Source organism: Panthera uncia, assembly GCF_023721935.1.
Source record: "Panthera uncia isolate 11264 chromosome B2 unlocalized genomic scaffold, Puncia_PCG_1.0 HiC_scaffold_24, whole genome shotgun sequence".
Taxonomy (NCBI): domain Eukaryota; kingdom Metazoa; phylum Chordata; class Mammalia; order Carnivora; family Felidae; genus Panthera; species Panthera uncia.
Genome location: NW_026057580.1, coordinates 12,130,047 through 12,149,228, shown reverse-complemented (window position 1 = coordinate 12,149,228; position 19,182 = coordinate 12,130,047). Strand labels below are relative to the sequence as shown.

Genomic DNA, 19,182 nt, shown 5'->3' with positions numbered 1-19,182 from the left:
AGAGAATTGGGTGAACCCTAGAGATATTTAGGATGTCCAATGACCATGACTTGGTGGTTGTCCCCAGGAAGAGAAGGGATAGAGACTACTAAGACAAGCAGGTTTTTTAAGATGGCCAGTTGTGCCATTCAATGAAGGGAGAACACTAAAGGAAGACCAGGTTTACTGGTGTGTAGGTATGGAGAAAAGATGAGTTCCATTTTTTATATAGTGAGTTTCCTGTTCCATTGGACAGTAAAGAGACATTTAGGAACACCATTGATAATAGAGATGTGTTTGAGAGTCATCAGTATAGGTGTGTATAAGATCACCCAGGGAAGGCAAGTAGAATAAGGATGAGCTAGGATCCTGAAGACACTAATATTTAGGGGATGAGCAGAGAGAGAAGAGACTGTGGAGGGGAGTAAGGAGTAGCCAGAGAGGTATAATGAAGAATAAACAAGTGTGTCATGGAGGCCAGGAGGGGTGTGTCTCAGGAAGTAAGGAGCGGAAATCAAAACATACTATAAAAGTACAATGATTAAAATGCTGTGGTGTTGGATCAGGAATAAACGAACAATAAAACAGGAGAGAGTCCAGAATCAGATCCATGCGTATGTAGATCTTAGTGTATGATGAGGGTGACTTTTTAAAACAAGTAACTTGAGACAGCTCCCTATCCGTTTAGAAGGGAAAAAAATCAAATTAGTTCATACATAAGGATAAATTCCATATGGATTAAAGATCTAAACATAAAAATTAACCTCGGGGCTCCTGGGGGGCTCAGTCAGTTAAGCATCTGACTCTTGATTTAGGCCCAGGTCATGATCTCACAGTTTCTGAGTTTGAGCCTCACATCAGCTCTGTGCTGGTGGTGCAGAGCCTGCTTGGGATTCTCTCTGTCTCTCCCTCTCTCTCTGCCCCTCCCCTGCTCGTGTGCTCTCTAAATAAATAAATAAATAAATAAATAGCTTAATTAAAAAATTGGGATGGAGGAAGTGAAATTGTGTGTTGGGTGGCTAAAAGACCCAGAGCCTGCTTGGGATTCTCTCTGTCTCTCCCTCTCTCTCTGCCCCTCCCCTGCTCGTGTGCTCTCTAAATAAATAAATAAATAAATAAATAAATAAATAAATAGCTTAATTAAAAAATTGGGATGGAGGAAGTGAAATTGTGTGTTGGGTGGCTGAAAGACCCAGGAAGATGAGAGGACAAGTGTTATCAGGTGAGTGCAGCAGGCCCTGGTTATCAAGAGAGCCCAGAGCTGGTGGTGGTGAGAATGTTGGGGGAATGGACTTGGCTCTCCCAACCCCCATCCTTCTTGAGATCTCTTCCTGAGTTCCTCAGTCTCAGCCTCTATTAGCAGTTTCCCTGGAGGGGTTGTGCCACTGCCTGGAGTTGACCTCTGCAGTATAACCTTCCTTCAGTGGAACAGAGTCGAGAAGAGAGAAGTCATGTGTGCTTTCAACCACTGAAGACCACAAAATTGGCTGGATCTGCTAGGCCCTTTTACAGATTTTGGTCCTTCTACTCCCACTGCTTTGGGGAGTTATGCCACGTGGACAGCAACCACCCTGCCTCCCTCCTTGTGGTGGAGGGGAAGCCAAGGACTCCACCAGGTCTGAACTCCTGAAAGCATCACCAGAGGTGAGCCACTGCTGCTGCTGCTGCTTCTAGTTTTCCAGGGAAAACTGAGATCTGGAGGGAAGGACCTTTTTACTTCTTGGCTGTGTGAGAGCATCTCGATGTTTGTGAAAGAGGGGAAGTGGGCACAGGGTGAATGGTGAATCATGAGACAGCCATGGGGCTAGGAATTGAACCTTGGCGTCCTGACTCCCAGCGCAGCAACATGCTTCTCCACTTTGCCTTTCTCGTGTCTTGTACACTGGTTTCTGTCGCTGTGTTTCCTCTTTGCCGACTGCAAGAGCCCTAAAAAGCAAGAGAGATAGCTTGGCAGGAAAGTCAAAAGTCAATAATCCCCTGGGCCCTTGGCCAAGTTTCTATTACCTGCTACTTCCCCCCCAGCCACAACCTTAGCAGTGGCTGACGTAACCGGAGCCCCAGCCCCGCCCCAAGTGGGGGCCAGGCCCCTCCCACAGCCCTGGTTATTTTAAAACTAAACTCGCTGTGCCGGGATTGGTTCTACTTCAAAACAAAGGGGAGGGGTAATTCTCGCTGTGGGCATCCTTGTAGCCTTCAGGCTGCAAGGCTGGTTTACGGGTTTGGGCCTCGTGTCGATGGCACCGCGGTGTCTCGGGTTGCTAAAACCAGCCCCCGGAGGGTGCCAGCCTGGTAATAAAGCAGTGACTACTGTGTAAAGGTGGCATAATCATCGCAACAATAACAGCCGTAATTAGGCTAACCACCATCTGCCTCCGCCCTGGCATTCGCCCTGACTCACCCCGACGGCACGCCAGCAGTCGGGGAAGAAATTGAGGCGGGGTGGAGCCAGCCGGCTGGAGGGATCAGTCTCCGTGAATTTTGCAGCTCTTCAGGTCCAAAACCTGTTGTCTGGGATCTCGCTAAGGGCCCAAACCCTGGAGCGCCCACAAAGCTCGATTCTGATGTAAGCCCTTGGTTTCGGGTGACTGTCCCACCTCCAGGCCTCCGGGCTCCTAAACTTCCCCTTAAAGAGGCCCTAAGAAAAGACCCACTCACAGCACCGAGATTGAGAACCAGACTACAGCTCCCCTAGGCCTTTGCGCGCAAAGGCTCGCTCCTTGCCTACGCCCCAATGCCGCCCCACGGCCCCTTGAGCCGCAATGCCTCCTGGGAGCTGTAGGGCAGCAGGCAGCTCATTTAATGGAGATCCCAGACTTGAGGACTCTATCTCCCGTGGTGCCCCGCGGCTGTTTCTGACGCGACCCGGGGCCAGAGAAGGGTGGGGGCGTGGCCTGCGCAGGGCCCCACCCCGCTCTCCTCTGGCTGGCCGGACGCGGCGGTGGCAGTAGGGGCGGCGGCGGCAGCAGCGGCGGCGGCGGCGGTGGTGGTGGTGGCGGGGGGGGGAGGGGCCGGGGCCGGGCGGGGGGCTGGCGGCAGCGGCGGATGGACTCGCGGGTATCGGAGCTGTTCGGCGGCTGCTGCCGGCCGGGAGGAGGCCCGGCCGTGGGCGGAACCCTTAAGGCTAGGGGGGCCGGCGGCAGCAGCGGCTGCGGGGGCCCGAAGGGGAAAAAGAAGAACGGAAGGAACAGAGGAGGCAAAGCCAACAACCCTCCGTACCTGCCCCCCGAGGTGAGCTCCATAAGAAGTGGCGGGTGAGAGGAAACCACTCTTTCCGGTCCCGGTACTCCAGGGAGGCGGGACAGAGGGAATTGATACCCCCTTCCGGTGTCAGAACACGGAGGGGAGAGGAGAACCCTTCCTTCCGGTCCTAAGACCCCAGGGAGTACCTTCCCTCTGGTCAGACAGACCCCAGCGAGGAAGAGTGGGGAGGGAGGATCCCTCCCATTCTGGTCCAGTAACCTCAGGAAGAGTAGTGGGGAAAGATGATCCCACTTTCATCCCCTTGGAAAGAGCAGAGTAGAATACCCGCGCTTCATCCTTGTGACGGGAGGGAGATTCAATCCTGGGATGAGGAGAGAGTTTTCTAAACTTGTTCCACAGGGGAGTACTGGGGAAAAGAGCAATATGTTCCGTCTGTATCGTTGAGTACACAGTATAAAAACACAACAGTCAGGCTTAGGTCTTCCCGCCCTTTGTCCTATGAGGAAATAGGGACAGCTTCCACATTCTTGCTCCATCTATCCCTAAGGCAGAGAGTAACTGCTATTTCGTCCCTCTTAGGAAAGGAGGACTGAGGGGAAGAGCTGAGCCAGTGGTTATCAAACTTTAGCATGTATCAGAATCCCCTGGATTGCTGCCTCACCCCTGGAGTTTCTGATTCAGTAGGTCAGAGGTGGGCCTGATACTCTGCATTTCTTACAAGTTCCCAGGCAGTGCTAATGCTACCTGGTCCTGGGACCACACTTTGAGAACTATTGGCCTAGACCGTCATCCTTCTACCTCTATTCTGCAGCCACCCATCCTAATTTTTCATTTTTAGCAAGATGATAAAAAGGAAGGTCTTTGCTAATGGGAAAAGATCTCCCTTATATTCCATGAAGTAGAGATTATGGGTGAAGACCTGTGAGAGCCTGGGAGTCAGAAGGCATTGGAGAGATGGAATGATGACAGGAAGGAAAAAAGAAAAAGAAATGGCCAGGGAGGAGCAGTGCCAAAATGCAGGACAGGCAGAACAAGCAAATCTCTTACCCCGTTGCTCCCTAGAGGGGAAGGCTCAGGCAACAGGTTGCTTCTCTGGTGGGTCACCTGATAGAGGGAAGAGGTAGAGGAAATTATGTGGGTGGATTCGGATTTCATCATCAGGCATGTGAGTCTGGTTGGTGGAGTCTGTCCCCTTTATTGCATTTTCTGAGTTTCTTCTCTTCATCTCAGCCCCAGCTTTGGAGCCCTGCCCCTCATTTTACCTGGGCTCCTCTCTCATCAGGCTTATAGTGACCAGTACTGAGCTCACCCTTTGGCCCTGATCCAGAACCTCTTGCAGCCTCTTACTCTTGAGGACATCAGCGGGGAGGGGTGGGCAGGAAGGAAATGGTGTCTTCCAGACCAGTAGCAAAGAAGGGCCTCAGCAGCCTGAACACGGAGGAGATCTAGACTTCTGGGGACAAAAGTTTGAGGCCCCAGGGGAAAGGAGGGGGTGAACTTGTGTCTAGGAAGAATGTACTACCAGTGATCAAAGAAAGGAGGGGCTAAGGGTTCGGTTTCTGGCTTAGATGGGTGACTCACAGTATTTCTAGAGGCCTTTCCTTCAGAGAGGTCCACTGGGGCTGAGTAGAGGGTTTGTCTGCCAATGACCTTCCTGAGAGGCTCCAGAGGTGCCACTGAGCTTCCTGCTCTCTCAAGTTAGCTGCCTGGGCCCCAGCAAGAATCAAAGGGAAGCAGAAGTTGGGTCAGGACAACGTGTGGTAACTGTTCTCTGTTTCTTTTCAGGCTGAAGATGGAAACATCGAATATAAAGTGAGTCTTAGGCTCGGGTGTTTGGCGGGGGGGGGGGGGGGGGGCGGGAGGTGGGGGCGGGGGGGGGGGGGGGGGGGGCAGTTAAGGAGGAAGGGAAGGTCTTGGTCCTTGGAGCAGGACAGGTGGGAAGCATGTGGGTTTAGGAGGAGTATCTCTGACCTTATTTTCTTACAATACCTCACCTGTCCTAAGCTGAAGCTGGTGAATCCATCCCAGTACCGCTTTGAGCACCTGGTGACACAGATGAAGTGGCGGCTCCAGGAGGGCCGCGGTGAGGCTGTCTACCAGATTGGGGTAGAGGACAATGGGCTGCTGGTGGGGCTGGCCGAGGAGGAGATGCGGGCATCCCTCAAGACCCTACACCGGATGGCAGAGAAGTATGCTTCCCATTCTCCCTCGGTTCTCCTCACCTGCCTCTGGAGAAGACCTGTGAATACCCAGTTATCTTGGGCCCGAGGGGCCAAGGAGGGACTTTCCCTCTGCTGCCTACTCTTGACAAAAGGCTAAAGTAGGGAAGGCTAGTGTTCCGGGCTCCTCCGTGTTGGACCTAGGCTTTTTTGCTCCTTGATTTAAGATTTGTTTCTTTCAAAGGATGTAGGATAGATTGAAGGGTGATAAGAAGTGAAGTAGGGTGTTTGGGAGGTGTGGGAAGGCCATTTGGTCCAGAGGGCGGAAGGTGGGGGGCAGGAGAATAAAGTTGAGGTGTGGCAGTATGGCTTTGTGATGACAGGGTCGGGGCAGACATCACTGTTCTCCGGGAGCGAGAAGTGGATTATGACAGCGACATGCCCCGGAAGATTACCGAGGTGCTGGTACGAAAGGTCCCTGACAACCAACAGGTGAGCACACACCCTTCCCTATCTCTCACGCCCACGCTCCCAGGAGGGCCTCTGGTGGCAGGTTGTTCACTGGCCCGGGAACCTGGGGGTGTCCAGGTCATTATTTGGTCCCCAGGGAGTGTCACTGCCCTTAACCATCCATGGAGCGATGTAAGGGATTGGAGCCCTTACCTCTGGCAATTCATCCACAGTTCCTAGACCTCCGTGTGGCCGTCCTGGGCAATGTGGACTCAGGGAAGTCGACTCTGCTTGGAGTCCTGACCCAGGGAGAGCTGGACAATGGGCGGGGCCGGGCTCGACTCAACCTTTTCCGCCACCTGCATGAGATTCAGTCTGGCCGAACCTCCAGCATCAGCTTCGAGATCCTGGGCTTTAACAGCAAGGGAGAGGTGCATGAAATCAGCGGGACCCAGTGGGGCCAGACTCTGAGGATGGGATGGTAGTGGTGAAGGACAGAGTCCGAGGGCAGAGTGTGGAGACTTGTCGGAGTAGTGTAGAAGACGACCCTGAGGGCACTGAACAAGCTCTGTCTCCTTAGAAAACAAATGGGGAATCAGCTGAATCAAATCAGATATGGGGCTCAGGGTTACGAGGCAGGGTCACCCAGTGACCGGTTTAGGTCCTGGCAACTGTTAAAGGGTTGGGGAGGCTGGCAGGGGGCACTGAGAGCCCTGGGCTCTGGGCCAGGTGGTGAATTACAGTGACTCACGGACGGCAGAAGAGATCTGTGAAAGCAGCTCCAAGATGATCACCTTCATCGACCTGGCAGGCCACCACAAGTACCTACACACCACCATCTTTGGCCTCACCTCATACTGCCCTGACTGCGCCCTGCTCCTCGTCAGTGCTAACACTGGGATTGGTACGAGGCATCGGGGCAGGGACGGGACTGGAGGGGGGTGCTGACTCTCCTACCCTGGGCCTCCTCAAATCTGGGAGCCAGACAAACTCTCCTGTTCCCTCTGCTCCCTCCCATGTTCTCACCCTTTTCTCCTACTGCCTGCCTTCCTTCTCTGAGGCAGCTGGCACCACAAGGGAACATCTGGGGCTAGCCCTGGCCCTGAAAGTGCCCTTCTTCATCGTGGTCAGCAAGGTGGACCTGTGTGCCAAGACCACAGTGGAGAGGACGGTACGACAGCTAGAGCGGGTCCTCAAGCAGCCTGGCTGCCACAAGGTCCCCATGCTGGTCACCTCCGAGGATGATGCGGTCACGGCTGCCCAACAGTTTGCCCAGTCACCCAAGTAAGCCTTTCTCACCCCGGAGCCCTGATCCACAGGGAAGGCTGCCGTGGGGCCCCAGAGTGTGGTGTCCCACCCCAGGTCCAGACCAGTTCTGGCTCAGTTCTGTGGTTTTTCTGGTTGGCATTGTGGGAGGGAGTCTGTGGTAGCCAGCCTGGAGCTTTGCTAGTGCCTGGAACCCAGGAGACAAAATGCTATGCCAGGCATTCGCTGTCTCCCTTGGTCCCTGAGATAAGCCTCATGAGCCACACTCCTTGGCTGGCTCACAAAGAGAGGACTCAGCTCCTGAAAAGGTGAGCAGATAGGAGAGAGGTACCCCTGCCCCCCACCCCTGCCCCAGAAGCTCACTTTTGCACGCATGGAGCCCTAGCCTCTGCTTCCTGTTAGAAGTTTCCTTATCTGTCCATTCGCTGCCTTCCTTTACAGTGTCACTCCTATCTTCACACTGTCCAGCGTGTCTGGAGAGAGTCTGGACCTGCTCAAAGTCTTTCTGAATATCTTGCCACCACTTACCAACAGCAAGGAGCAGGAGGAACTCATGCAGCAGCTGACAGAGTTTCAGGTAATTGGCCACCTGAATGGGCAGTGAGCTGAGGAAAGGGGCGGGGGGGGGGGGGGGGGGGGGTTTTTTTTTTTTTTTTTTTTTTTTTTTTAATGTTTCTTTTTTTATTTTTGAGAAAGCATGCATGTGAGGAGGGGAGGGGCAGAGGGAGTGGGGGAGGACAGAGGATCTAAAGCAGGCTCTGTGCTGACAGCAGAGACCCTGATGTGGGGCTTGAACTCATGAACAGTGAAATCATGACCCAAGCGGAGGTCAGATGCTCAACTGACTGAGCCACCCAGGCGCCCCTGGGAGGGACTATTTCTGACTGAGCCCTGAGCCTGTTTTGAGATTTTGGGCTTGGCTGGCCGTTGATAGCATTTTCTTTGGCTTCAGGTAGATGAAATCTACACAGTACCAGAGGTGGGGACTGTTGTTGGAGGAACACTTTCCAGGTGAATTGCTTTGATTTGCTTGCTGCCTACCCCATTCAGCCCTTACATACCCATATGCTGGGTCATGGCCTTAAGGACCCTGGAGTTGAAGAGAGCCCTTCAAACTATGTGCTTGTTTCTGGATTGGGCTGTCACAATGAGAAGAGCTAGAAAAAGCTAGTCTGTTGGCTCACGAGAGAACAAGCAGTATTGCTGCTCACTGGGCATCTCCCGGCCCCTGAGGGAGAAATGTGGGTCTTGAGCCCCAGATGTATTCAAATGACTTCATTTGCATGTAGGGAAATAAAAGATCCCTTAAGACTCTTTTCAAAGCAGAGAGTGAAACCCAAGGGAATAATTTGCTCTTTCAGGGACCAGGTACTCAGTGTCAAAGCAGCAGGTATCTCTCTAGCCATCACTACTGGCCTTTCCAGGTATTAGCCTTCAGAGTCTGAACCTTGAACTGGGCCTCTCTGCTGCCTACATGCCGGAGTTTAGGGTCTTTCCCCCCCCACCTGAGGGAGTCAGCCTTAGAAGGGAAAGAATGTTCTGGGTGACCCTCACAGAGAAGCAGGTTGTGGGGGGCCTAGGCTGATGCTGTGCCACCTGCCCTCTGGGCTACAGTGGGATTTGCCGTGAGGGAGACCAGCTGGTAGTGGGCCCCACGGACGATGGCTGCTTCCTGGAGCTGAGAGTATGCAGCATCCAACGCAACCGCTCTGCCTGTCGTGTGCTGCGAGCTGGTCAGGCTGCTACGTTGGCCCTCGGGGACTTTGACCGTGCACTTCTTCGCAAGGTGAGGTGGGAGGATGGGTTGCAGAGGGAACACAGAGAAGTGCCTGGGACACTGGCTGCTTGAATGAGAAGCACCTAAGATGCTTCAGAGGAACTCAAAGGAAACACAGTCTCTAACCCAAGAAGCTGGTTCCACAGACTGTTTGAAAAAGGCTTAGAATACTCAGGATACTTAAATATGGATCGTTGTCGTGCAACCTGAATATCCAGGACCTTACAAATACTAAACATTAGCAGAAGGATTAGAGGACGTGGGAGGGATAAGGAAGGGTTTTAAGTGGAGAGTTTTGAATATTGTCTGTTGAGGTCTTTGTGTTTGAAGTCCTAGAGGAAGAGGAAATTCAGGAGCTGGAAAGGGTGTGAGGGTGGTGGGGGAGGGAGAGACTAATGCAAGGTCTGCCCTTGGTCTGGGGGCTGTGCCTCCCCAGGGCATGGTGATGGTGAGCCCCGAGATGAATCCCACCATCTGCTCAGTGTTCGAGGCAGAGATAGTTCTACTGTTCCATGCCACCACGTTCCGGCGAGGCTTCCAGGTGACAGTACATGTGGGCAACGTACGTCAGACAGCAGTGGTGGAAAAGATCCATGCCAAGGTGAGAGGGACCCAGCCATGCTGTTTTTCCAGGGGAAAGTCATAATTCTTCTGCCTCCAGCAAGGAAGGAGGCCTGGCCCCAGACTCCTAGAGAATTCCCTGATCCCGTAAAGGGGACAAAGCCCCACTCTGGGTGGGTAGAAGCCTGATAGGCCCCTGAGGGTGGAGAGCCAAGGCCGGTAGAGAATGGGATGGGAGGTACTGCCCAGGACCCGTGACGGCATATCTGCTGCAGGACAAGCTGCGGACAGGGGAGAAGGCAGTGGTACGTTTCCGCTTCCTGAAACACCCAGAGTACCTGAAGGTGGGCGCCAAGCTGCTGTTCCGGGAGGGTGTCACCAAGGGCATCGGCCATGTCACTGATGTGCAAGCCATTGCAGCAGGAGAGGCCCAGGCCAACATGGGCTTCTGACTCCTCCAGGCAGGCACAGCTCTACTGCCATCCCCACAATATATGAGGTGACTTTTGGCCATGCTGCCCCCCCTGTTGGCGGCTCTGTGTGTTAATAGGCTAGGGAGAGACCGGTGCTCTCTGCCCCTTGCTCCCTGCCACCTTTCTGGAGAGGTGCCAAGCTTGTTGTGGCCAGGGAGGGGCAGTCCTGAGGTTCTCAAGAAGACAGGAGAATTCAGGGCAGTGCTCAGCAGCTTTGTGTCCACCTGGTTGGCTCATCAACCCTGGGAACTCCACGACCTGTCTACCGGAGGGAGCCGACCACCACCACCTTGGCCCCACTGTCTGGAATGGGCATGATCCGCCGGTGTGGTCCCTGCACTTCAGGAATTGTCACAACAACTGGGGGTGGTCCTCGAAAGCACTCCTTTTTGTATACCTCTTCTCAAGGCCATGTAAGTTGCCCATCTCTACTTGACTGTGGACAAAAGACAGCTGCTCCCGGGTCTGAAGCTGGCCCAGCTGGCCCAGCTGGCCCAGAGTCTGAAGAAATGGCACAGGGGCAGTGCTCCCACCTTGTGCTGAGACATGAGGTCTTGGCCCAGAGTCTGAAGAAATGGCACACGGGCAGTGCTCCCACCTTGTGCTGCGACATGAGGTCTTGGCCCAGAGTCTGAAGAAATGGCACAGGGGCAGTGTTCCCACCTTGTGCTGAGACATGAGGTCTGTTCCTCAGCTTTGTCTCCCTTCCCTTCACTCAAGGGCCATTCTCCATTTTTCTGCTCATAGGCCCCACAGGTGCTATTTGTTGTGCTGGCCCAGGAGTGGGGCTGCCGAGCTGAGGCTTGGCATACCGAAGGTCAGCTGCATGTCAATCAGTCTCGTCCCTTCCTCTGCAGTGATTTGTTGGTTTTAATGCTGGATCAAACAGTGTTTTAGTTTCCCAGAGTAGTGACTGGGGACCTGACCCACAGCTCCCCATCCTGCCATCCTTTACCCCCTCCACCCTTCCTGCTCCCATGTTAAATCCTCCCTCTGTTGCAGGGAGCCTGGGGGAAAGGGAAAGATGTTGCCATATTTCCTACACTTTAGGGCATGGACTCCTTCCTTTCCCTTTGTTAATGTCCTGGGTTCCCCGGACTCAGGGATTTGTTGGTTCAGGTTTCTCTGCATATACATATATATATAAATATAAATATAAATATATACATACATATATATATTTAAATACACACATATATATTGTACAGAATAAAAATGTTTTATTGAATACACTGTGCTTATGCTTAAGATACGGGCTCAGCTTCCAGAGCTAGATTCCTCTTCAGGATTAGAGACAAGTGAAACCCTAGCACCACTGAGCCCTGGATGGAGAAAAGAGCCCATCTGGTATCATTTACCATTCTCCCTTTCCTGTCCCTCCCATGCGATCAGCGTTCCAGTACTGTGACCTGGGTGTTCTGGCTTATTTGCATTGCTCTTGAGCAAGCAGAATAGAAAGTGAAACCACTGCCTTTTCAGCTGAGACAGGTAACCAGCCCGCACTTGAGGAGTTGGCCACTTGGTATGGTCACAGTGATGAGGAGCCCACTTCTGTGCCATGTCAGAGATGTGGAGATGAGTGTGTGAGCTACTTAATGAAGAGTGGAATTTAAGAGTCACGTTAATCTGGCCCTCAAGCTCTCCCTAGCAATGCAGAAAAGCTCAAAGTGAGGTTTACATAGCCTAAATTGGCTTCTTGGAACCACCTGGCCACACCGTAGTCGTTTCTTTGTGTTTCTGTGTTCAGAGTACCTGACGGTCATGTTTTATGGGACTGCGTTTTGAGCAGTGATCCTTGCAAAAGAAATTTAATGATAAATGTGGCCCAATGTCCAGCGAGGCATTCCGTCTCCAGGGTATTAAAGTAAAAGCTTCCTTAACTATTCAAGCTCTGCTGCTTTTAAAAATACCACTGGCTTGACTGGCTACTATAAGTAGCCTGTGGTTGAAGAACTTCCTCCTGTGTCGGGGACTAAGAGCGGTTCGTTTCCGTCTGTACAGTTGCTGATAAACGGCTATGAGAAAAGCTTGTGTTCAGCAAAAAGGCACTATAGCTTTCAACCAACACTGACCTTTGCATGTTCGTCTGCTCGTACCTCCATGGGCTTATTGCCACTATGCTGGGGCAGGGTTGGCATTTCCAAGAAAATAGGTGTGCTGCTTGTTGTTACCAGTTACTCACTACTCCCGCCCATCTTGGCCTCTTATAAGTCCAGTGAAACTAAAGTTTCTACTCACAATTTCTCTTTCCAATCAAGCAAAGTGTTAAAAATTTGTTTCACTTGATCTGTACAGTACCCAAAGGAGAGTATTGCTTCTTTAGGCTTTAAAAAACAAAACAAAACAAACAAACCTTTCACTGGATTAAGAAAGGAAGTTTTAGAAAATGATCTCAGTATTTAATGAGATATCTTCAGGAACCACTGAGCTATACCTTGCTACATCAATGGAATGTTTAGGAAGATAAAAAGATGTGTAAGGCAGCCCCTCACCCCCATCAGCTGTATGTACATTTTTACTGTTCCAGTTCTGGTAATCATCTAAAATTGTTTACTTCATATGTTTCATCCAATGAATATCAAGTACCTATTATGTGCAAGAATTCTTGCCTTCAGGAAACTATAAATCTAGCAGGGAAAGGGCCGTGGTACACATCATTCAACTACCTCAAAAGAGGAAGATAGTTTTGAAGAGAGTTTCCTGCTAGACTCAGGGTTTTCAAATGCTCCCCACTTTCTTCAAACTAAATACAGACCCCTAATTTATAAACAAGCTTTAAAAGCAGTTGGTGTTTGTGTACATATGAGAGATGGGATGTGTACACCATTCTTCCTACCCACTTCCCCCAACACACCACCTAATTCAGCTCATCTTCGGTTGGGTTCTCTGTGTAACTCAAGGTTTCCTATATCAAAAAAGCTGACTTCCCACATATAAGAACAGAGATTAAGAATACAGTACTGTAAGGGCACCTGGGTGGCTCAGTTGGCTGAGCGTCTGACTCTTGATTTCGACTCAGGTCATGATACCAGGGTCGTGGGATTGAGTCCTGCGACAGGCTCTGTGCTGAGCATAAAGCCTGCTTAAGATATTCTCTCTCCCTCTATCCCCCCACCTCTACCCTGCTCGCGCACTCTCTAAAACCAAGAAAAAGAAAAGAAAATGGAACTATCAGCACGGACAAGTGCAGAAAGCTACGATAAACCCTAAGCTAAATATTCAAACATCAAAAGGAAAAAGATGAACATGCCAGTGACCCTGAAAGCCAAGCACTACCTCACATTTGTACTTTAGGGTTTAAGGAAATGTCATGGCCCTCTACAAACCTGGCTTGCCACTGGCATCTTCTAGATCAGTAGTCCTCAAACACCTTGGAGAATCTTTAATATACAGATTCTGGGTCAGTACGGGTGAAGGTGAGGCTAAGACAATTTCTTAGAAGTTCCCTGATAATGCTGATGCTCCTGCTCCTCAAAATCACACTCAGACCAGCAAGATTATTTTTTTTTTTTTTAAGATTTTAGTTTTAAGTAATCTCTACACCCAACATGGGCTCAAACTCACAACCCTGAGATCAGGAGTCACCAGCTGAGCCACCTAGGTGCCCTAAGTAGCAAGATCCCAGAGGATCTAGTTCTGATCATGACTTACCCAATCTAAACAGAGTTCCTGAACTAGTCCACGAACACTCTCATTCTACATTAGACCAAACACAAGAGATAGAAGGGCCGGTGGCTAAAATTGTGGTCATAATAGGGTTTCCTTGTATGAAATTCAGTATTTATTGAGTAGCTTCTGTGTATAGAGCCCTGCCCTAAACTAGTTACCACTTTAGGGTTTCAGGTCTTTACCTCACGTTCTCAAACCTCACATTTGGTCAAAGCGTTATCTAAACTGCCCCTGTCACAGAGCTTGAGGAAAAATCTTTTTAAAACGTTTTTTCTCCATTACTTTTCTGTTCCAATCTTTAAGCTACAGACTTTAAGTATCTTGTCTTTGATTTCCAATCATCAGTAAGGTATATCAGTTTTACAGATGAAAAAGAAAGTGCCTCTCGTGGGCTTCAAGGCCCACACATTTTTACCGACACTGTGTCCCTAAACTTTAATGATTAAAAACTCCGAGCAGTTGTATCTCTGCAAGATAAGTCAGTTTTTACATCTCTGTCAGCAATGGAATTAGAATCCATGCCTGTGAAGAGATGGGGGTCTTAACTTAGCATCTAACTGGATTATTTTTCTTGTATAAAAGTTACAGGTTTCCTTGAGAAGTAAAAACATTTCCATCTCCTAGTTTACAGGTAAAATATTAAAACCCTGCAGCAAGCCTGAGGGCAGCACTATTGTGTTAACGGCTTGAAAAATGATTCCAATGTCTGCATGCCCTCAGGCCTAGCGCGTTTATTACTGGAGGCTGAAGGGCTCTTGGGATTTCTTTTGCCCTGAGGAGAACTGGCAGGAACAACCTGTGAGTTTGAGGAGTGGGACTGCATAAAGGATTTCTGTAACTCCAATGCAAAATGATAGTCCGCAACCTGTGAGTCTGAGGAGTGGGACTGCGTAAAGGATTTCTGTAACTCCAATGCAAAATGATAGTCCGTATGTTCTGGCATTTCCCATACAGGCACCAGAGAGCCACACTTCTCACAGGGCACTTGGTCCTCAGCTGCCACAGGACTTGGGGTAGTAGTTGACTTCTGAGCCACCTCCGGAGCAGACTTGGAAATTACAGAAGCAAGACTGCTTGGGCTATTCTGGGCCAAATCCATCCCTGCAGGAGTTGTTTTAGAGGATCCCACCTTCAATACTGCTTGACAGACGGGGGTGCAATCTGGATATTCTGTTGGAAAAGAGTTTGTTAACTTTTTAGGGCTGGACTGTGGATTTTGTGGAGGGAAGACAACTGAAGGATTACTAAGCTGTTTCTGCTTTAGAAGTAGACTCTTCTGCTTAAAGAAGGGCTCGGTTCCTGTAGCATGACTGGTTTGGAAAGGTAACGAGGGCTTGGATGGTGAATTGCTCGTGGCGGCCTGGGTAGTGTCAGTAAGAGATGACACTGAAGCTTCTTTGACTTTCTGCTTTTCTGCAGCTTTTTGGAAGAATGATTCCAGAGAAGTGGCTGCTTTCTTAGTGGCTGTCCCTGCCAGGCCACATTCCTGGGTCTTAGCTTCTGAACTGGTAGCTGGCACCTTTGGCAGAGAACTTGGGTCACTGCTCAAGAAGGTGGTGATGTCTGTGCAAGATGAAGGGGCAGAGGCAGAGAATTTGGTAGCACAGAGGAAAAGCATTGTGAGGGGAGGAGACCTGTATAGAAAGTAAAGGAACAAGATTAGCACCAGGTCACAGATTCAGTTTGTAAATGACTGGGATTATGGTTCTAGGATTTATGGTTGTTAAATATTAGGGTATCAGATTAATACTGATTCAGTAGACCTGGGATAGGCACTCTTCACAAGTTCCTGGGTGATGCGGATATTGCTGGCCTACGACCACATCTTGAGAACTGCTGATTTGGTGAACATCCAACCAGGTCAGACATAGAAACTGGATCCCCTGACTGCTAGGTATTCATAAGGTATGTCATAACATATGTAAAAACAGCTATAATCCTGGGTTGAGGCAAGAAATTTTACTCAGGGCAACAAAAAAGCTTTAGAGTATTCAGACTGGAAAGTCTCTTGAAAAAATCCTCTTAGCCATTCCATTCTGTTTTTAAAGAGGACACCATCTAACCCTAATTTTGACAGACTTTCAACTCAAATTTCTAGAGCATGAAATCCCACAACTGGGATTACCTATCTTAGTCTCAGAAACATTTCAAGAAATTCCTGTCACAAAGTTACTCATTTTGTTTACTCAAGTACATTTTCACATGAGTTGAATTTCAGAAGATAAAATGTGCTTTTATAAACAGATTAATCCCTCGACGAGGTAAGGAGTAAGTGCTGTTTTAAAATTATTATAACAGTATATCACTATCCTCTGGTTTCATGCTCTGGACAGTCTTACAATCAGATCATTTTGATGCTTCCCTGTCAATAGGTTTCACACTCCTGGTAAGTGTTAGAGTCTGTTAATTTATAAGGTTTCATATGAGCATAGTATCATAATTTATCATTTGGTTCAGTGAAACTGTTCAATATTTGAAAATAAACATATATATAAGGAAGTATAAGTTAAATAAATTATTCCAAGTAAAGAACAAAGGACTCCAGCTTTAGAGACCCCATCGTATTGTAGGTCTGCACAAACAACAGTAGTATCCACATGTTTAGATAAGCAATAACTTAGGTGTTCAATGAAACCTTTTTTTCTTTTCTTTCCTTTATTATTTTTTACAGTCTCTAGTATAGATCTATAAGTAAACAACCAATTTATGTTTCCCACAAAATTATATTTCCGTTGTGAATTAGGAATACTTTCCTCAATGTAATAGGCTATGTTATATAAATAGAGGATCCCAATACTGAAAATCATTAATATCTGAACAATAAATGAACATGTTCCAATCATATATTTGGTTATTTTTCATGACCAAATGAAGTGAAATGTAATACGACATTTGGTTTTATACCAGCGGAGCTTGTAACTGAGTTGGGATGTTAGATTGAGATTATCAATGAACATAGGTCGCTTGCATTGTCAAGGAAGATGTTTTTAAGATAGAACAATTAAGTGCTGAAATTCCCAAGTTCAAGATCCTTGAAACTTGAGTTTCTATACTCCCACGTGCCATTGCTTGTTCCTCCTGACTGCAGCAAAGGCGGGGATAGTACTGGATTATTCTCCCTCTGGAACCCACCCCTGAACTGAAATGCACCAAAGGCAGGCAAAGAAGCTGTAGGCAAGCTGCCTTTTTTCTGGTGTGCTGTTTTTTTCCATTCCTCTCTGTGATAGGTCCCACTAGCCAGAGTCACCAAGAACCTACCCCAGCTGGAAAGCTATATACCCACTAATTTTAGAGAAAGACAGGGTACAAGTGTCTTCTGAGAAGACAAGCTGGAATTAAACTCACCAGCAAGTTTGGATGCCTGAAGTGTTACAGTTCCTGATGACAGCAAATGCGTCACGGCTCATCTTGTGAGCATCGTAGTGTGTAAGGGCACAGCAGCGGCGTAGGCTGCTGAGACGTCTGTCTCCTTGTACACGAATGCTCACAGCCAACTGTGTGGCCACCCTGTCATTCTGTGGGTATAAAAGGATTGAGACCAGAAAGTTACTGTGAGCATCTGGGTTCTATATATTGAATTGTTTAGAGGAAATTAAAAGAACCAGGGTGACGAAATGGTTTGGAAATAGTCATGTTTAATTTTTAATATTTTATGCTTGTTTCTTAGTGCAAGAAGTAATTGGAGCAGACAGAATTGAAGGATGAAATATTAGAATATCTAGAATATTTTGACAGGTGATGGGAACAGGACAGAATAAATGAAAATGGGAACTCTTTCCCTGAATGTTTTTTTGTGCTGTCTATGCAGGAAGATTATAACAAATACTTATTCTATTTTGTGACTGAGGGAAGGATTCATTTAAGTAATTGTCTGAGAGGAAGATCCAAGCTAGGATGTCAAGATTGAGTAGTAGGTCTATTATTTAATCTGCTGGTGATGCTCTTATACTTAAGCACAGAAGTTTCCATTAGCACCTTCTCCTTATACCCTGTCTATAGAAGATACAGTGTAGTGAGCTTGCCTCTAGAAAGCAAGATCATTGACCCAATTTTCAGTGAAGTCTAGACATCCAAATGAACACTATTGATGCAAGGCAAACTAAGAAATAAAGGTCAAGGGGCAGAAATATAAGAAGGTGAAAAGTCTACATAGGGATCCTCCAGAATCAGGAGATGGTGGTGAGAAGAAATACCCCTAAGGCAAACAAGCCAACAGCAGCAAATATTTTGTTGGGTAAAAATGTATTTTGTATTTTTGTACGTTTTGTAAATACAGTTCATAAGAATTTATCTTCAGAGAATAGAAATAGGCAATTGACTAAAACCATGTATCAGCTACACCAAAGAGACATAGGAGAGAACAAAATAAAGTTCAGGCCCTCATGGGTCTTGTCTTGTAATAGGAACTGCAGAAAATAAACAAGTAGGCATGTAATAGAAATAAGAAATTTCTATTTTCTTTTTTTTTTTTTTTTAAGTTTATTTATTTTGAGAGAGAGACAGAGTGAGTACAAGCGGGAGAGGGGCAGAGACAGAGGGGGAGAGAGCGAGAATCCCAAGCAGCCTCTGCACCGTCAGCACAGAGCCCACCGTGGGGCTTGAACTCACGAACTGTTGAGATCGTGACCTGAGCCGAAACCAAGAGTTGGATGCTGAGCCACCCAACGACTGAGCCACCCAACGCCCCTGTATTTCTATGAGAAAAAGCAGAGTAAGGAAGAGAGTGACGAAAGCTGCTGATGTGATAGGGTAGTTGGGAAGGCCTCTTGAAGAAGGTGACCTTTGAGACTTGAATAAAGCAAGAGAGGAAATTTTAAGAATATATGAGGAAAGATTCTCCAGGCTGAAGGAATGGCAAGAACAAAACTGCTAACGTGGGAGTTTGGTGTGTTAAATAAAAGGGAAGGCTGCCAGTGGGGTAGAGGCTACAGCAGAGAAGGAAGGGGGACAGGACAGGAGATAAGGCCAGAGAAGTAGCCAGGGACCAAATCATTTTGGTCATGACAAAATAAAAATACAAAATTAAGTCTACATATGACTTAAGTATGAAGGGAAACCACTAGAATACTTTAAACATTGAAGTGACAATGATCTTCTATGTCCAGAATTACTTTTGACATAAAATCCTTTTAAGCTTAAAGAGATTTTCAGGGGTCCCCACTGTGTTGCATGAAGGCTTATAAAGAGAAATGAGAACGGAGCGACACCTAGTGGGCAAAGGCAAATTGGCCCATAACACAACTGGGATTGCCCACCCAAGAACAAACATTCACCACCACAAGGGGCAAACGGGTAGTTTGGGATGATTTCTGACACTATACAGTTGACCTGTAGGACCCCTAGATGCTGAAACATGAGAGAACACATCGAACAATACCATCAGGAAAGTGAAAAAACCCACAGAATGGGAGAAAATATTTGCAAAATAAATATCTGACAAGGGACTTACATAGAGTATAATATATATATAGAGAGAATATATATATAATATATACATAGAGAATTTTTAAAACTCAATAATGAAGAGACAACCACTTCGAAAATGGGCAAAGGATCTTGATAAATTTCTCCAAAGAAGATAAGAAAATGGCCAATAAGCACCTGAAAACCACAGTGAGATACCACTTCACACCCACTAGTATGGCTA

At 48.1% G+C, this 19,182-nt stretch overlaps 2 protein-coding genes and 1 long non-coding RNA gene across 6 annotated transcripts in view; 1 reads left to right on the top strand and 2 right to left on the bottom strand.

The window, feature by feature from the left end:
• Positions 1-1,499: 1,499 nt before the first annotated feature.
• GTPBP2 (GTP binding protein 2) lies at positions 1,500-9,904 on the top strand. Of its 2 annotated transcripts, none has more exons than XM_049653725.1 (12): positions 1,500-1,623; positions 4,966-4,992; positions 5,185-5,369; positions 5,723-5,831; positions 6,023-6,220; positions 6,519-6,693; positions 6,854-7,073; positions 7,497-7,632; positions 8,008-8,066; positions 8,670-8,841; positions 9,269-9,433; positions 9,669-9,904. In XM_049653725.1, exons 1-12 carry the CDS (start codon positions 1,528-1,530, stop codon positions 9,843-9,845), a joined length of 1,719 nt encoding a protein of 572 aa, XP_049509682.1. In that variant the 5' UTR covers positions 1,500-1,527; the 3' UTR covers positions 9,846-9,904. The 2 variants fall into 2 exon arrangements, with proteins under 2 accessions (XP_049509682.1, XP_049509681.1); XM_049653724.1 differs by lacking the exon at positions 1,500-1,623 and adding an exon at positions 2,855-3,207.
• Positions 1,615-5,263, bottom strand: LOC125938522 (uncharacterized). The gene is made up of 4 exons (XR_007462726.1): positions 5,175-5,263; positions 4,762-4,966; positions 4,228-4,284; positions 1,615-1,905 (listed from the first exon to the last, which is right to left on the bottom strand). It is a non-coding gene; the product is annotated as an uncharacterized LOC125938522 (long non-coding RNA).
• Positions 9,905-13,624: 3,720 nt separating the features above from the next.
• Positions 13,625-19,182, bottom strand: part of POLH (DNA polymerase eta) — a 40,268-nt gene continuing 34,710 nt past the window's right edge. For all 3 annotated transcript variants that reach the window (XM_049653722.1, XM_049653721.1, XM_049653723.1), the window contains 2 exons: positions 16,881-17,050; positions 13,625-15,169 (listed from right to left, as the gene is read on the bottom strand). In XM_049653722.1, the coding sequence (XP_049509679.1) occupies positions 14,206-15,169; positions 16,881-17,050 (1,134 nt within the window). In that variant the 3' untranslated portion in view covers positions 13,625-14,205. The remainder of the gene's footprint in view (positions 15,170-16,880; positions 17,051-19,182) is intronic.

Bases quoted from the DNA above. Each gene is read 5' to 3' on its own strand.
- GTPBP2 (XM_049653724.1), top strand. From the start codon at position 3,022: ATGGACTCGCGGGTATCGGAGCTGTTCGGCGGCTGCTGCCGGCCGGGA. The intron at 5,832-6,022 runs GTGAGCACACAC...ATTCATCCACAG, and splicing joins AGGTCCCTGACAACCAACAG to TTCCTAGACCTCCGTGTGGC. The intron at 6,221-6,518 runs GTGCATGAAATC...GCTCTGGGCCAG, and splicing joins GCTTTAACAGCAAGGGAGAG to GTGGTGAATTACAGTGACTC.